This window comes from Grampus griseus (genome assembly GCF_964374135.1).
Source record: "Grampus griseus genome assembly, chromosome: 1".
NCBI classification, from domain to species: Eukaryota; Metazoa; Chordata; class Mammalia; order Artiodactyla; family Delphinidae; genus Grampus; species Grampus griseus.
In genome coordinates this window covers 5,742,562-5,762,305 of record NC_139017.1, presented here as the reverse complement: position 1 = coordinate 5,762,305, position 19,744 = coordinate 5,742,562, and the positions used below count along the sequence as shown (strand labels likewise).

Here is a 19,744-nt window from a genome sequence, read left to right as displayed (position 1 = left end):
TCCCCAGAAACCACTCCTAACCCAGAGTGGCACTGGGTTATAGGGCATGATGTCAAGTGAGAGTGTCAGATTAAGTTTTATCCAATAAATTGTGGTCCTGAAGGTCCAAAGGTCCTGAGGTACGTTGAAAAAGAGTGAATGAGGAGGGACAGGAGTGGAAATCATGGGCCCAAGAACTGGGAGCAAATGTTCAAAGGCCCAGAGACAGTGGAGAGCAGAGTATAGGTAAGTAGCTTCAAGTAGGTCAGCATGGCCAGACTAAGAGGCTGGTGAGGTGAAGTAAACAAAGGATCTTCATTTATTCATGCTCACCCATTACTCAATCAGTACTCACTTGTTTAATAACTACTAGTGCCATATGGTGCCAGCCTCTTTGGATTCAGACAACAATCTGTGCCCTTGTGAAATTTCTATTGCAATCTACATGGAACACACAGAAAACAAAATAAACAAGTAACAGACATACCCTATGTGAAAGAGATAAAGGCAATGGAGAAAAATGTAAAAAGAAAGGAAAAAAGATTATTCAAGAGAGTCTTGTGAGGTGAATACAATTTTAAAAAGGATGTTTGGGTAAGGCTTCACTAAAAATTTGATTTTGAGTAAATATCTGAGGAAATGTGCCAGAGTTACCTGATGCAACTCCAGACAGAGGGAACAGCAGGTATGAAGGCCCTGAGCTGGCAGGGTGTCTGGTGTGACCCAGGACCAGAGAAGAGGCCAACGTGACTGGAGCAAAGTGGGTGGGTGGGGGGTTGAGTAACAAGGAGGGAGATGCAGGGAAAATGGGGGTTCTTATAGCCATGGCAGGTACTTTGGCATTCAGAGCACAGCTGTGCCAAGATCTGACTTATACTTTAAAGGAATACTGGCTGCTTCACTAAGAATAAACCAAAAGGGAGAAAAGGCAGAATTAGCAGGACTAATTAGGAAGGGTCCTGCAGTGATCCAGAGGAGAGAAGATGGCTTGGCCAGGATGGTAGCATTGAGAAGTGATCGTATGCTGAACTATCTTGAAGGTAGAAATGATGGAACTTTCTGCGCATTTTGCACATGCTGCAGAATGTGAGGAAAAAAGAGAAGTGAAGACTTACTGACTCCAAAACATTTGGCCTGAACAGCTGTTCGGATGAAGTTGCTATCAACCGAAATGTAGGAGGCTGTGGGTTGAGCAGGGTTTGGGGAAGGATGGGGTTGCCATTCACTGAGATGTAGAAAAGCACAAAAGTCGACTGGAACATGGCAAGTTTGCAACGCCTATTTGACCTCCAAGTAGAGAAGGTGAACGTGTAGTTAGAATTTGGGGAGTGGCAGGGAGGTGCTGGCTTCCTGCAGACAACAAGTTAATCAGGGATAAAAAAAATTACTGCTGAGGTTCTCAAAGTGGAGGTCAAATAGGAGAGAACTTCTGCTTCTTTATATGTAAGGTAGGAATAATAACATTAAGTGTGTATTGAAGGAAATAACATATATAAAACAACTAGCCCAGAGCCAGAAAATACAAGAACTCTTAAATATAAAACCTTTTAAAGGGCTGAAAATTTCCTGAGGGTAGTTAATGTTCCTTTTCGTACCTATGTCTTCATTTACAGCAATATGAATACATACTAAGTATTCAAAACAGATATAGTGAAATATCCATAATTATATTCATTGAATAAATTATATCATAAAGGATTATCATGTAAATTATTACACAATGAAATTTCACTTTTTAATCTTTATCTCCAAACCCTTTAACACATAGGAAATCATTTTCACTATCTAAACAAGCTGAAGAGTAACCAATTCATTTAAATGCATATTATGACTTCATTTTCCACTTAACTTTGATCTTTTTTTTTCTTTACTTTTCTTAGGGCGAGCCTCCACATGAAAAAATAATTGTACAGAAGTTAGTCATCAAATTCGTTTTCTGCTTTGAAAATTATTTTCAATTTTGTAGGCTGGACAGAGACCCACAGTAGCTTTGAGATAATAATTATTTAGGCCATTACACACCCAGTCCCCTTCCCTACTGCTTCTAGCAAAAGACAGAAAGTAAAAGGAAAACCCATAAATGAATAGAAACACAATTTAATAAAAGCAACATGATAACGAAGGGAAAAGTAAGTTAAAATAAATCAATGTCATTTAACTCAAATTAGATAAAGAACTACACAAGCTAAATCTGCGACTTGAATCAGGCATCCCAATAAATGCTGATATGTTTCTATTCAAGAATAAATAACCAGTTTTGTTTTTGTTTTGTTTTGTTTTGTTTTAAGATTCCACATGTGAGATCATACAGTATTTATCTTTTTCTGTCTGACTTATTTCACTTAGAATAATGCCCTCAAGGAACCATAAAAAAAAGTAATGTCTAGACTATAACTGAAAATACTTACAAAACTGGTATACAGTAGAGTAAACCTTTTTGGAGTATATGTGAATCAAGAACAGAAAAGTATTTGGGTCTTTAAAGAGACTGATTCATTTCAAACAATTAAATAGAGTACTTTGACTAGCAATAAAAATTGTATGGGTAGGTGTCAAGTATTAGCATTAGACAAATAGATAAACGAAATAAGAGATGTTTTCAAAGAAACTACAAATACTACATTGATGTATTAACTGAAAACCAGATCAATTTAATTGTGACAAACACCTAAAATGTCCTTGAAGAAATAAATTCTATACAACATTCTTTAAAATTATACTACAATTCAGGAGGTGATTCAAAATGGCAGTGTAGAAAGATCCTGAACACATCTCCTCCCACGGACACACCAAATCTATTGCTACATATGGATCAATTCCCTCTGAAAAAGACCTGAAAACTAGCAGAAGTGTTCCTCCACAACAAGGGATAAAAGGGCCACAATGAGACACGTAGGAGAGGCAGAGATGCAGTCTCATCAAAAACCCCACCTCTGACGCAGTGACCCACAGATGGGAGGAATCTCACAATACAGCGCTTCTCCCTGAGAAACGGGGAGTCTGTGCCCCACACAGACGCCCAACCCTTGGGACCTGGAGAAATGAGCCCAGAAAACCACCAGCTTCGAACACCAGTAGGATTTAGGTTCAGGAGACCCAAAAGGCTGTGGGGTACTAGAAGTCTGCTCTTAAAGGGCTCACATGCAGACTAACTCACCCTAAGACTCAGAGAAAAGGCAGCAGTTTAAAAAGCACCTAGACCACATATGTAGGAGATTCATTAGCCAATCTTAAAGCAACTGCCAAGGGCACAGGGCTCTCTTTGGACATCATCAGGAAACAGAGGCACTGGTGGGTGCCATTTTTGTGTTTCCTCTCCTTGCTAGCATCACCCACACTATCTTGTGGCCCCAATGAAGCCCGCGGGTGCAGAGCGTCAATACAGGTGATGCCCCTTGAGTACCTGGCCCTGGTGGCCAGGGAGGCCTGCATTTCTGGGCCTCAGGAGATTGAAATAATTAGGCATCACAGCTACCACCCCAATGACATAGCAGACTGAAACACACCCCCAGTTTTCCACTAAAAAAGGCCCATTTTCTTGTCCTAGAGCCTCAGTGCAAGGAGTAGCTTCAGGCTTTCCACACATCTAGGGGTTACAGAGGAGCTCTCAGGGAACCTAGGCTAGGGGAATGCCATCTTTGCACCCTCCCAGGCCTTGCTACAGCTCACCAGTACCTCCCAGAAAAGAGCATATACACTCGTCTACAGCCCTGACTTTTGCAACTGTCACCTCCAAATTACCTCGTTTGAAGGTCAGTAAAGATAACAACAGTGGCCCCACCAGACTATATATATTTGCATATTTTAAAGCTGCTGCCTGAGAGTCTGGCTTCAAATCAGTCTGAAACTAGGGGCTGACTGAGATCCCTACCTTTGAACACTGATAGGGCTTAGCACAACCTCAAAATCTGGAACTTATCAAGAATAAACCACACTGCTTAAACAATCACAAAGATTTGAGAGACCACCAAGAGCTAGGGCAAGGTCAAACAATAACAATAACAATTGTGCTTACACAATAGAACTCCTTTGAGACTGGGTGAGGTATCCTCTTTTGCCTAATACATAGAAACACAGAGAGGCAAGCAAAATGAGGAAACCAAGGAATATGTTTCAAAAGAAAGCAAGATTAAAAAAAAAAATCCTTAATGAAATGGAGATAAGTAATTTACCTGATACAGAGTTCAAAATAATAGTCATGAAAATGCTCACCAAACTTGAGAGAAGAACAGATGAATACAGTGAGGACTTCAACAAAGAGATAGAAAATATAAGAAAGTACCAAAACAAAAGTCATAGAGCTGAAGAATACAATAACTGAACTGAAAAAATGCAGTAAAGGGGTTCACTAGATCAAGCAGAAGAAAAAAAAAAACCAAACTCAAAGATAGGATAATGGAATTCATTCAGTAAGAGCAGCAAAAAGAAAAAAAGTGACTAAGAGTGAAGCCAGCTTAAGAGATTTACAGTACACCATCAAACAGACTAATATACACATGATAGGGATGACAAAAAAGGAAGGGAGAAAGAAAAGGGGCAGAAAGTTTATGCCAGGAAATAATGGCTGAAATTTTTCCTAAGCTAGGGAAGGAAACAGACATCTAGGTCCAGGAAGACAAGAGAGTTACAAATAAGACAAACCCAGAGAGAGACACATTACAATAAAAATGTCAAAAGTTAAAGAGAGAATATTAAAAGCAGCAAGAGGAAAACAACTTTTTATGTACAAGGGAACCTCCATAAGACTACCAGCTTATTTTCAAGAGGAAGCTTTGCAGAGCAGAAGAGAGTGGCATGATAGATTCAAATTGCTGAAAAGAAAAATCTTCCAACCAAGAATACTCTGCTTGGCAAGGTTGTCATTCAGAATCCAAGGGGAGATAAAGAATTTTCCAGACAAGCAAAAGCTAAAGGATTTTATCATCCCTAAACCACCCTTAAAAGAAAAATAAAGGGACTTCTTTAAGCTGAAAAGAAAAGGCACTAACAAGTAACAAGAAAACAAAAGAAAGTAAAAATTTCACTGGTAAAGGTAAATACACAATAAAACTAGTGGACTGACCATTTACTAAGCTATTATTAAGGTTAAAAGAAAAAAGTAGTAAAAGTAACTGTAACTACAATAATTAGTTATGACATACATAAAATTTTTTAAATGAAAAATATGCTATCAAAAACATAAAACGTGGATGGCAGTGATAAAAATGTAGAGTTTTTAGAATATGTTCAAACCTAACTTGCTCTCAATTTAAGAGACTGCTATATGTATATGCTGTTATATGTGAACATCATGTTAATCACAAAGCAAAAACCTTCAGTAGGTATACAAAAACAATAAAGAAGAAATCTAAACATAACAAAAAAGAAAGTCATCAAAGCACAAGGGAAAGGAGCAAGAGAAGAAGAAAAGAACAGAGACAAACTACAAAAATAGCCAGAAAATAAGTAATGAAATGGTAATAAGTACACACCTATCAATAATTACTTTAAATGTAAATAGAATAACTTCTCTAATCAAAATACATACAGTGGTTGAATGGATTTAAAAAAAACTCATCTATATGTTGCCTCAAGAGACTTACTTCAGATGTAAGGACACATACAGACAAAGTAAAGGAGTGGAAAAAGATATTCCATGAAAATTAAAATAAAAAGGAAGCTGGTGTAGCTATATTTATATCAAACAAGATAGACTTTAAAACAAAGACTGTAGTAAAAGACAAAGAAGGGTATTAGATAATGATAAAAAGGTCAACCCAGCAGGATGATATAACATTTGTAAATATATATACACCCAACTTAGGAGCATCTAAATATATAAAGCAAATATCAAGACACCTAAAGGGAGAAATTGACTGCAACACCATACTTCCATCAATGGATTGATCATTCAGAGAGAAAATAAAGAAACATTAGTCTTAAATGACACATTAGATCAGATGTATTTAATACACACATACAGGACATTCCATCCAAATTCAGCAGAACATACATGTTCAAGTGCACATGAACATTCTCCAAGATAGGACACATGTTAGATCACAAAACATATCAGAAGACTGAAACTATACCAAGTACCTTTTCTGACCACATGGTATGAAACTAAAAATCAATTTTAGGAAGAAAACTGGATAAATCACGAATACATCAAAATAAAAAAACATGCTACCAAATAACCAATGGGTCAAAAAAGAAATCAAAGAGGAAATAAAAAATTATTGTGAGACGAAAATGTCAACACAGCATTCCAAAACCTATGGAATGCAGCAAAAGCTGTTCTAAGAGGGAAGTTCATACAGATACAGGGCTACCTCAAGGAACAAGAAAAAATACAAATACACAATCTAACTTTATACCTAAAAGAACCAGAAAAAAAGAACAAATGAAGGGAAACAGTAAAAAAAAAAAAAGGGAAATGATAAAGATCAGAGTAGAAATAAATGAAATAAAGACTTAGAAAACATTAGGAAAGATGAATAAAACCAACAGCTGGTGCTTTGAAAAGATAAAAAAAAATGACAAACCTTTCACTAGACTTACCAAGAAAAAAAGGGAGCAGGCTCAAATAAATAAAACCTAAAATGAGAGAGGTATTACAAATGATACCACAGAAATACAAAAGATCGTAAGAGATTATTATGAACAATTATGTGCCAAACTGGACAACTTAGAAGAAATGAAAAAATTCTTTGAAATATGCAAGCTTCTAAGACTGAATCATATAGAAATAAAAAATCTGAATAGACTGACTACTAGTAAGGAGATCTAATTAGTAATTTAAAAATTCCTAACAAACAAAAGTCTACCACCAGCTGGCTATACTGATGAATTCTTCCAAATATTCAAAGAAGGTTTGAAACCTAGCTGCCTAAAATTCTTCCAAAAATTGAAGAGGAGGGAATGTTTCCAAACTCAATTTTAGAGGCCTGAAACCCGGATAATGAAACCAGACAAGAAAATCACACAAAAAGAAAATTACAGGTCAATAACCCTGATAAATATTGATGCAAAAACCCTCAACAAAATATTAGAAAACGAAATTCGACAATACATTAAAAAGGATCACACATCATGATCAAGTGGGATTTATTCCAGAGATGCAGAGTGGATCAACATCTCATTAACATTAACCACATCAGGAGAGACCTTCAAGATGGCGGAGGAGTAAGATGTGGAGATCACCTTCCTCCCCACAAATACATCAGAAATATATCTACATGTGGAACAACTCCTACAGAATACCTATTGAACGCTGGCAGAAGACCTCAGACTTCCCAAAATGCAGGAAACTCCCCCACGTACCTGGGTAGGGCATAAGAAAAAAGAAAAAACACAGACAAAAGAATAGGGACAGGACCTGCACTTCTGGGAGGGAGATGTGAAGGAGGAAAAGTTTCCACACACTAGGAAGCCCCTTCACTGGCGGAGACGAGGGGTGGCAGAGGGGAAGCTTCGGAGCCACGGAGGAGAGCACAGCTACAGGGGTGCAAAGGGCAAGGGGGAGAGATTTCCACACAGAGGATCTGTGCCGACCAGCACTCACCAGCCTGAGAGGCTTGTCTGCTCACCCGCCGGGATGGGCAGGGGCTGGGAGCTGAGGCTCGGGCTTCGGAGGTCGGATCCCAGGGAGAGGACTGGGGTTGGCGGTGTGAACACAGCCTGAAGGGGGCTAGTGTGCCACAGCTAGCTGGGAGGGAGTCCGGGAAAAATTCTGAAACTGCCTAAGAGGCAAGAGACCATTGTTCCAGGTTGTGCGAGGAGAGGAGATTCAGAGCACTGCCTAAAGGAGTTCCAGAGACAGTCACAAGCTGCGGCTATCAGCTCAGACACCAGAGATGGGCATGAGATGCTAAGGCTGCTGCTGCAGCCACCAAAAAACCTGTGTGCAAGCACAGGTCACTATCCACACCTCCCCTCCCCGGAGCCTGTGCAGCCCACCACTGCCAGGATCCCGTGATCCAGGGACAAATTCTCCTGGAGAACACACAGTGTGCCTCAGGCTGTTGCAACGTCACGCCAGCCTCTGTCGCCACAGGCTTGCCCCGCATTCCGTACCCCTCCCTCCCCCAGCCTGAGTGAGCCAGAGCCCCCAAATCACCCGCTCCTTTAACCCCATCCTGTCTGAGCGAAGAAGAGACGCCCTCCGGCGACCTACATGCAGAGGCGGGGCCAAATCCAAAGCTGAACCCCACGAGCTGTGCGAACAAAGAAGAGAAAGGGAAATCTCTCCCAGCAGCCTCAGGAGAAGTGGATTAAATTTCCACAATCAACTTGATGTACCCTGCATCTCTGGAATAGACAACAAATCATTCCAAAATTGAGACGGTGGAATTTGGGAGCAACTGTAGACTTGGGGTTTGCTTTCTGCATCTAATTTCTTTCGGGTTTTATGTTTATCTTAGTTTAGTTTTTAGAGTTTATTATCATTGGTAGATTTGCTTAATAATTTGGTTGCTCTCTTCCTTTTTTTGTTTATATATATATATGTATATATATTTTTTTCCTTTTTCTCTTTTGGTGAGGGCGTATGTGTATGCTTCTTTGTGTGATTGTGCCTGTATAGCTTTGTTTTACCATTTATCCTAGGGTGCTATCTGTCCATTTTTTTGTTTGTTGGTTGGTTTTACTATAGTTTTTAGTGTTCTTATCATTGGTGAATTTGTTTTTTAGTTTCGTGGCTCTATTCTTTTTTCTTTCTTTTCCTTTTTTAATACTTTTTAATTTTTTTATTTTTAATATTTTTTTTGCTTTTTTATTTTAATAAATTATTTTATTTTATTCTATTTTATTTTTTACTTTCTTTATTATTTTCTCACTTTTCTTCTGAGGCATGTGGCTGACAGGGTCTGATGCTCCGGCCAGGTGTCAGGCCTGTGCCTCGAAGGTGGGAGAGCAGAGTTCAGGACATTGATCCACCAGAGACCTCCACATAATCTCAAACAGCAAAAGCTCTCCCACAGAACTCCATCTCAACACTAAGACCAAGAAACACTCAACCACCAGCAATCTACAGTGTTGAACACCCTAGGCCAAACAATTAGCAGTAAAGGAACACAACCTCACCCATTAGCAGAGAGGCTGCCTAAAATCATAATAAGGTCACAGAAACCTCAAAACACTCTAGCTGAAGTGGTCCTGCCCACAGGAAAGACAAGATCCAGCCTCATCCACCAGAACACAGGCACTAGTCCCCTCCACCAGAAAGCCTACACAACACAATGAACCAACCTTAGCCACTGGGGGCACACACCAAAAACAAGGGGAACTACGAACCTGCAGCCTGCAAAAAGGAGACCCCAAACACAGTAAGTTAAGCAAAATGAGAAAAAACAGAAACACACAGCAGACGAAGGAGCAAGGTTAAAAACCCACCAGACCTAATAAATGAAGAGGAAATAGGCAGTCTACCTCAAAAAGAATTCAGAGTTATGATAATAAAGATGATCCAAAGTCTTGGAAATAGAATGGAGAAAATACAAGAAACGTTTAACAAGGACCTAGAAGAACAAAAGAGCAAACAAACAATGATGAACAACACAATAAATGAAATTAAAAATTCTCTAGAAGAAGTCAACAGCAGAAGAATGGATAAGGGACCTGGAAGATAAAATAGTAGAAATAACTACTGCAGAGCAGAATAAAGAAAAAAGAATGAAAAGAATTGAGGACAATCTCAAAGACCTCTGGGACAACATTAAATGTACCAACATTCGAATTATAGGCATCACAGAAGAAGAGAAAAAGACAGGAACTGAGAAAATATTTGAAGGGATTATAGTTGAAAACTTCCCTAATATGAGAAAGGAAATAGTCAATCAAGTCCACGAACCACAGACTCCCATACAGGATAAATCCAAGGAGAAACACGCCAAGACACATATTAATCCAACTATCAAATATTAAACACAAAGAAAACATATTAAAAGCAGCAAGGTGAAAACAACAAATAACATACAAGAGAATCCCCATAAGGTTAACAGCTGATCTTTCAGCAGAAACTCTGCAAGCCAGAAGGGAGTGGCAGGACATATTTAAAGTGATGAAGGAGAAAAACCTACAACCAAGATTACTCTACCCAGCAAGGATCTCATTCAGATTTGATGGAGAAAATAAAACCTTCACAGACAAGCAAAATCTGAGAGAGTTCAGCACCACCAAACCAGCTTTACAACAAATGCTAAAGGAACTTCTCTAGGCAAGAAACACAAGAGAAGGAAAAGACCTACAATAACGAACCCAAAACAATTAAGAAAATGGGAATAGGAACATACATATCGATAATTACCTTAAATGTAAAAGGATTAAATGCTCCCACCAAAAGACACACACTGTCTGAATGGATACAAAAACAAGACCCGTATATATATGCTGTCTACAAGAGACCCACTTCAGACCTACGGACCCATACAGACTGAGTGCGAGGGGATGGAAAAAGATATTCCATGCAAATGGAAATCAAAAGAAAGCTGGAGTAGCAATTCTCATATCAGACAAAATAGACTTTAAAATAAACGCTATTGCAAGAGACAAATAAGGACACTACATAATGATCAAGGGATTATTCCAAGAAGATATAACAATTTTAAATATTTATGCACCCAACATAGCAGCACCTCAATACATAAGGCAAATACTAACAGCCATAAAAGGGGAAATCGACAGTAACACAGTCATAGTAGGGGACTTTAACACCCCACTTTCACCAATGGACAGATCATCCAAAATGAAAATAAATAAGGAAAAACAAGCTTTAAATGATACATTAAACAAGAGGACTTAATTGACATTTATAGGACATTCCATCCAAAAACAACAGAATACACATCCTTCTCAAGTGCTCATGGAACATTCTCCAGGATAGATCATATCTTGGGTCACAAATCAAGCCTTGGTAAATTTAAGAAAACTGAAATCATATCAAGTATCTTTTCTGACCACAATGCTGTGAGACTGGATATAAATTACAGGAAAAAATATGTAAAAAATACAAGCACATGGAGGCTAAACAATACACTACTTAATAACCAAGATATCACTGAAGAAATCACAGAGGAAATCAAAAAATACCTAGAAACAAATGACAATAAAAACACAATGACCCAAAACCTATGGGATGCAGCAAAAGCAGTTCTAATAGGGAAGTTTATAGCAATACAATCCTACCTTAAGAAACAAGAAATATCTCAAATAAACAACCTAACCTTACACCTAAAGCAATTAGAGAAAGAACAAAAAAACCACAAAGTTAGCAGAAGGAAAGAAATCATAAAGATCAGATCAGAAATAAACAAAAAAGAAATGAAGGAAATGATAGCAAAGATCAATAAAACTAAAAGCTGGTTCTACGAGAAGATAAACTAAATTGATAAAGCATTACCCAGACTCACCAAGAAAAAAAGGGAGAAGACTCAAATCCACAGAATAAGAAATGAAAAAGTAGAAGTAACAACTGACCCTGCAGAAATACAAAGGCTCATGAGCGATTAATACAAGCAACTACGTGCCAATAAAATGGACAACCTGGAAGAAATGGAAAAATTCTTAGAAGAGTACAACCTTCCAAGACTGAATCAGGAAGAAATAGAAAATATAATCAGACCAATCACAAGCACTGAATTTGAAACTATAATTAAAACTCTTCCAACAAACAAAAGCCCAGGATCAGATGGCTTCACAGGTGATTTCTATCAAATATTTAGAGAATACCTAACGTCTATCCTTCTCAAACTCTTCCAAAATATAGCAGAGGAAGAACACTCCAAAATTAATTCTACGAGGCCACCATTACCCTAATACCAAAACCAGACAAAGATGTCACAAAGAAAGAAAACTACAGGCCGATATCACTGATGAACATAGATGCAAAAATCCTCAACAAAATACTAACAAACAGAATCCAACAGCACATTAAAAGGATCATACACCATGATCAAGTGGGGTTTACCCCAGGAATGCAAGGATTCTTCAATATATGCAAATCAATCAATGTGATAAACCATAGCAACAAATTGAAGGAGAAAAACCATAAGATCATCTCAATAGATGCAGAAAAATCTTTTGACAAAATTCAACACCTATTTATGATAAAAAAAAACCCTAAAGAAAGTAGGCATAGAGGGAACTTACCTCAACATAACAAAGGCCATATATGACAAACCCATAACCAACATCATTCTCCATGGTGAAAAACTGAAAGCATTTCCTCTAAGATCAGGAACAAGACAAGGTTGTCCACTCTCACCACTATTGTTCAACATAGATTTGGAAGTTTTAGCCACAGCAATCAGAGCAGAAAAAGAAATAAAAGGAATCGAAATTGGAAAATAAAAAGGAAAGCAGTCACTGTTTGCAGATAATATGATACTATATAGAGAGAATCCTAAAGATGCTACCAGAAAACTACTAGAACTAATCAATGAATTTGGTAAAGTAGCAGGATAGAAAATTAATGCACAAAATTTCTTGCATTCCTATACACTAATGACGAAAAATCTGAAAGAGAAATAAAGGAAACACTCGCATTTACCATTGCAACAAAAACAATAAAATACCCAGGAATAAAACTACCTAAGGCGACAAAAGACCTGTATGCAGAAAATTATAGGACACTGATGAAAGAAATTAAAGATGATACAAACAGATGGAGAGATATACCATGTTCTTGGATTGGAAGAATCAACATTTTGTAAATGACTACACTACCCAAAGTAATCTATAGATTCAATGCAATCCATATCAAACTACCAATGGCATTTTTCACAGAACGAGAACAGAAAATATCACAATTTGTATGGAAACACAAAAGACCCTGAATAACCAAAGGAATCTTGAGAAAGAAAAACGGAGCTGGAAGAATCGGGCTCCTTGACTTCAGACTATACTACAAAGCGACAACAATCAAGACAGTATGGTACTGGCACAAAAACAGAAATATAGATCAATGGAACAGGATACAAAGCCCAGAGATAAACCCACACACATATGGTCACCTTATTTTTGATAAAGGAGGCAATAATATACAATGGAGAAAAGACAGCCACTTCAATAAGTGGTGCTGGGAAAACTGGACAGCTACATGTAAAGAATGAAATTAGAACACTCCCTAACACCATACACAAAAATAAACTCAAAATGGATTAACGACCTAATTGTAAGGCCAGACACTATAAAACTCTTAGAGGTAAACATAGGAAGAACACTGTATGACATAAATCACAGCAAGCTCCTTTTTGACCCACCTCCTAGAGAATTGGAAATAAAAACAAACAAATGGGACCTAATGAAACTTAAAAGCTTTTGCACAGCAAAGGAAACCATAAAGAAGACGAAAAGGCAACCCTCAGGATGGGAGATAATATTTGCAGACGAAACAACTGACAAAGGATTAATCTCCAAAATATACCGGCAGCTCATGTATCTCAATGTCAATAAAACAAACAACACAATCCAAAAATGGGCAGAAGACCTAAACAGATATTTCTCCAAAGAAGATATACAGATTGCCAACAAACACATGAAAGAATGCTCAACATCACTGACATTAGAGAAATGCAAATCAAAACTACCATGAGGTATCACCTCATAGCAGTCAGAATGGCCATCATCAAAAAATCTACAAACAGTAAATGCTGGAGAGAGTGTGAAGAAAAGGGAACACTCTTGCACTGTTCGTGGGAACGTAAACTGATACAGCCACTATGGAGAACAGTATGAAGGTTCCTCAAAAAACTAAAAATAGAACTACCATACGACCCAGTAATCCCACTACTGGGCATATACCCTGAGAAAACTATAATTCAAAAAGACTCATGTACCTCAATGTTCATTGCAGCTCTATTTACAATAGCCAGGACATGGAAGCAACCTAAGTATCCATTGACAGATGAATGGATAAAGAAGATGTGGCACATATATACAATGGAATATTACTCAGCCATAAAAGGAAACAAAATTGAGTTATTTGTAGTGAGGTGCATGAACCTAGAGTCTGTCATACAGAGTGAAGTAAGTCGGAAAGAGAAAAAACAAATACCTTAAGCTAACACATGTATATATGGAATCTAAAAAAAAAAAAAAAAAGGTTATGAAGAACATAGGGGCAGGACAGGAATAAAGATGCAGATGTAGAGAATGGACTTGAGGACACGGGGAGGGGGAAGGGTAAGCTGGGACAAAGTGAGAGAGTGGCATGGACATATATACACTACTAAATGTAAAATAGCTAGCTAGTGGGAAGCAGCTGCATCGCAGAGGGAGATCAGCTCGGTGCTTTGTATCCACCTCGAGGGGTGGGATAGGAAGGGTGGAGGGAGATGCAAGTTGAGGGGATTTGGAGATATATGTATACGTATAGCTGATTCACTTTGTTATACAGCAGAAACTAACACACCATTGTAAAGCAATTACACTTCAATAAAGATGTTTAAAAAAAAACATTAACTGCATTAACAAAATAGATGAAAATTATATAATCATCTCAATAGATGCAAAAAAGGCATTGTTTAATTTTGATTCAACATCCACTTATGATTAAAAACTCTCAACTAAGTAGGTATAGAAGGAATGTACCTCAACATCATGAAGGTCATATACACCAACCTACAGCTAACAACATACTCAATGAAAATTTGAAAGCTTTCCCTCTAAGATCAGGAACAAGACAAGGATGCCTACTCTTGCCTCTTTTATAAACATAGTATTGGAAGTCCTAGGCACAGCAGTTAGGCAAGGAAAAGAAACAAAATCATCCAAATTGGAAAGAAAGAAGTAAAACTGGAATTATTTGCAGATGACATAAGACTACATATAGCAAACCTTAAAAACTACACAAAAAAAATATTAGAACTAATAAATGAATTCAGCAAAGTTGCAGGATAGAAAATCAATGTACAGTCAACCCTCCTTATCCATGGGTTTTACATCTGTTGATTCAATCAACCATGGATCAAAAGTATTTGAGGGGCTTCCCTGGTGGTGCAGTGGTTGAGAGTCCACCTGCTGATGCAGGGGACGCGGGTTCATGCCCCGGTCTGGGAAGATCCCACATGCCGTGGAGCAGCTGGGCCCGTGAGCCATGGCTGCTGAGCCTGTGCGTCCGGAGCCTGTGCTCTGCAACGGGAGAGGCCACAACAGTGAGAGGCCCACATACCGCAAAAAAATAAATAAATAAATAAAAAGTATTTGAAAAAAATTCCAGAAATTTCCAAAAATCAAAACTTGAATTTGCCACATGCTGGCAGCTATTTACATAGCATTTATACTATATTCAGTATTGTAAGCAATTTAGAGATGATATAAAGTATATGGAAGGATGTTCATGGGTTATACGCAAATACTATGCCATTTCCTAAAAGGGACTTGAGCATCCATGGATTTTGGTATCTGTGCAGGGGTCCTGGCAGCAACTCCCTTTGGATACCTAGAATGACTGTACAGAAATCTGTGCATTTCTATAAATTATAATGAAATATCAAAAAGAGAAATTAAGAAAACAACCCCATTTACAATTGCATCAGAAAGAGTAAAATACCTAGAAGTAAATTTAGCCAAGGAAGTGAAAGACCTGTACACTGAAAGCTCTAAGACATTGATAAAAGGTATTGAATAAGACACAAAGAAATGGAAAGCTATTCTGTATTCATGGAGTGGAAGAATTAATATTGTTTAAATGTCCATACTACCCAAAGTGATCTACAGATTCAATTCAATCTCTATCAAAATTCCAATGACATTTTTCACAGTACTAAAACAACCAATTTACACATTTCTATGGAACTACAAAAGACTCTGAATAGCCGAGCATCTTGAGAAAGAAGAACAAACCTGGAGGAATCATGCTCCTTGATTTCAAACTATACTACAAAGCTATAGTAACCAAAATAGCATGGTATTGGCATAAAAAAGATACACAGATCAATGAAACAGAATATAGAGCCCAGAAATAAATGCACACATATATGGTCAATTAATTAATGACAAAGGAGCCATGAATATACAATGGGTAAAAGACAATCTCTTCAATAAACTGTGTTCAGGAAACAGGACACACATAAAAAATGAAAGTAGACCACTCTCTTACACAATACATAAAAATTAATCCAAAATGGATTAAAAACTTGAATGTAAGACCTGAAACCTTAAGACTCCTAGCAGAAAACATAGGTGGTAAGTCCCTTGACCTAGGCCTTGGTGATGATTTTTTGAATCTGACACCAAAAGCAAAGGCAACAAAAGCAAAAATTAAAAAGTGGGACTATTTCAAACTAAAAAGCTTCTGCACAGGAAAGGATACCATCAATAAAATGAAAAGGCAACCTAAAATGGGAAAAATATTTGCAAATCATATATCTGATAAGGAGTTAATACCCCAAATATTAAAGAACTCATTCAACTCAACAGCAAAAAAAAAAAAAAAAAAAATTGGAATAAAAATGGTCATAGGATCCAGATAGACATTTTTCCAAAGAAGACATACAGATGTCCAACTGGTACATGAAAATGTTCTCAACATTACTAATTATTAGGAAAATGCAAATCAAAATCACAATGAGATATCACCTCCCACCTGTTAGAATGGCCATTATTAAAAAGAAAAGAAATAAAAAATGTTGAAGAGGTTTCAGAGAAAAGGAAATCCTCTTACACTATTGGTGAGAATGTAAGTTGGTGCAACCACTGTGGAAAACAGTATGGTGGTTCCTCAAAAAATTAAAAATAAAACTACTATATAATCCAGCTATTCTACTTCTGGGTATTTATCCCCTAAAAATCCCCCAAAACACTAATTCAAAAAGATAACCCCTATGTTCATTGCAGTAGTGTTTACAATAGCTAAGATATGGAAACAACCTAAGTGTTTATTGATGGATATATGAATAAAGAAGATGTGGTGTGTATGTATATATACACACCCACAATGAAATGTGTTATTCAGCCATAAAAAGAAGGAAATCTTGACATTTGTGACAACATGGTTGGACCTAGAGGGCACTATGCTAAGTAAAATAAGTCAGATAGAGAAAGACAAATACCATATGATTTCACTTATATGTAGAACATAAAAAAAACAAAACATGCTAACAAAACAAAACTCATTGATTGCTGGTTATCAGAGGAAAAGGAAGAGAATGGGGTAAAATGGGTAAAGGGGATGGATTGTATGGTGACGTATGGTAACTAGACTTATGGTGGTGATCGCTTTCTCATGTACACAAAGATCAAATTATTACGTTGTACACCTGAAACTAATATAATGTTATTTTTACCAGTTTTACCTCAAAACTTATAATACAATTTAAACTAATCAAAAGAATATTGTAGAAAATCAGACAAAGATACCTTACCATTCATTTCCTTGTGAAGGGTTTTCTAGTAGCACTCGGATTATGTACAAAAAGCAGCTTAATAATTTGAGAGAAAAATTGAACAGACGTATTCTTAGACCTTTAAACAAACAACAAAAATTGGATTTTCATTTGAACTCAGTCCACAAAAGATTAAAAAGAATTGTCAAAAATATCAGCTTTAAGTACAGCACTCAAATTGTGTTTAGAATCTACAATACCATAATTGCTTACCCACTCTGAAGTTCTAGGTGGCTAAATATTGAAACAAAAAATGAGAATGACAGAATGTATGAACCGCAAATGACTGAATATTATACACTAAGAGTAAATCTACATTTGAGCATTCAGAAGCCACAAAAATCATGTCCGATCAAGATTGGTTCAAGTATGCTTAGAAGTTTAAGCATTTTATAGATCCATGAATTTTGGAATAAATTTTAACTAGCCAGAAAATCTAGCTGCTTACAAATTCACAGGGTAAGTTATAAATCTTGTATCTTCTGAGCACCTTGTAGGTTTGATTGTAGAGAAATTATAATCATGTAAATAATTATGTATTATACATTTAATTAGTAATTATATAATTATAGAGAAATCCTAATAGCATATGCTGGGAAATACACAAGCACACACACACACACACACGCAGACACATTTTTGAGACTCCACCAACTTTTTACTTTAGGTTTAAATACCAATGAAATCTTAAAAAAAAATTTGTGGGAATTAAGACTGCCATGTATGTATCTTTGAAACTGTGTCGCTCACAGTTATGCAGCCTATAATACTTGATGATGAAGAAGAGTAATTAATATTAAGCAAAACATGTTTAAAGTCTGATTAATAGAAGCATTACCTTTCCTGCCATTATCAGGTGGTAACTGATTCACAGACTGTGAATAAAATTTTGAGGTCTTCCTATAATTAATTCTCAATAAAATCTGGAAATAAAATGCCATTTTGTTTTTACTCTGCTATAAGTGAGTGTACCTGAGGTAATATTTCTTAACAGTAAAAGGTTAATGCTTATTAATTGTGCAATTTTTCCTGGGTTTTCCTACTAAAATGCTAGGTACTTATGGTTTAGCTTCTTTATAAAGTCTTCTAAACTGTTAATGAAATTGCCCTGGTTTTATAGAACGGATCTCTTCAAATGACAGCTTAGTCAAAGCTGGCTGTTGTTAAAGTATTCAAATAATACATCTATTCCTTCTGGCCTGGAGAAAGAAAATTTTTAGTAAAATTTTTAAAATAAAGGAAACCTTCTATGCAAATGATGTGGCCTCTCCAGGTAACATCTATTGGTGGGATTCCACCTTGGGAATTCAAAACAACTGGATTACAGAAGCATTAGTTATTATTAGCCTAATCCTAAAACTAACCAGCCATTAAGATTCTCTAACCTGTGTGCCTTACAGACTGAAATATTCCCTGTAGTCAGTATTTGGGTAACTGCTCATAACTCAAGTTTCTCTCTATGAACTCTAAAGAAGCACAACTTAATTTAGACCACCCCAGGAGGTCAAAATTCAAAACGAGCAAAGTCTACACCAGTCTAATGTAGACCTCTCAATGCTTCTTGACATCTTAAGCAACAATCACATGAAAAAACTGCATATTGGTTCATTATTTACGGCTTTTTCAAAGTACATGGTACTAGGGGGAGGCAAGTATGACTGGCACTTCAAGCCTGAACAGGCTTAGGAGGTCAGTGACTATGCTGATTTCATGCCTCCTTGAAGTTCCAATGTTTCCCAAGGTTTTTTGATGATAAGGATCACTGAGATGTTATATGCTGAGCTTAGCTCTATACTTTCTGATTTTAAATCTCCAGGGGAGGATGTTAGTAATCTGTACCTTTCGGAACAGCCTACATGTTTCTTGTTATTAGGTGTGATGGGGAAACTCTTCCCTACTAAATCACTAAACCAGAAAATTATTCCCCATTATGGTCACTTGGAATCACCAGAGTCTTCTCAAAACAAGTTTTGGTATCCCTCACAGTTAAAATATGGGGAACCCTCACTTAAATGATTTTCCTCAATGTTCCTAGCAATCCAAATGGTCCACTCAGAAGTCTACTTACTGATGTGGGATTTCAAGAAGTAAAATAGTCAAGAAACCTTGACTTGACACCACCAGATGTAACATCTATTGTTTTCTAAACTTTAATGCCCAGCAGATAAGACTATCAATTTTACTTCTCTCTATAAAAGATATTTTGCAAAAGGATTGCAAAGCTGGAATTTTTTAAGGTAAACATATATACAAATATATACACAGGGGAATAAAATTAAAGACTTACTTGATCTCTGGTTTTTGATAAAAAATAACTTTAGTCTCTCTTTAAATGTGTTTTCATTCATATAAAATTCAACTTGCACCCTGCAAACAAAAAATAAAAACATAATTAATCTAAA

The 19,744-nt window shown here is 36.9% G+C and overlaps 1 protein-coding gene across 2 annotated transcripts in view; it reads right to left on the bottom strand.

Annotated features, from left to right (window-relative positions):
* KCNT2 (potassium sodium-activated channel subfamily T member 2) overlaps positions 1-19,744 on the bottom strand; it is a 369,346-nt gene that overhangs the window by 242,958 nt on the left and 106,644 nt on the right. For both annotated transcript variants that reach the window (XM_082654683.1, XM_082654684.1), the window contains exons 2-3: positions 19,630-19,709; positions 17,322-17,421 (exon numbers count right to left, since the gene is read on the bottom strand). In XM_082654683.1, coding sequence (XP_082510809.1) covers positions 17,322-17,421; positions 19,630-19,709 — 180 coding nt within the window. The remainder of the gene's footprint in view (positions 1-17,321; positions 17,422-19,629; positions 19,710-19,744) is intronic.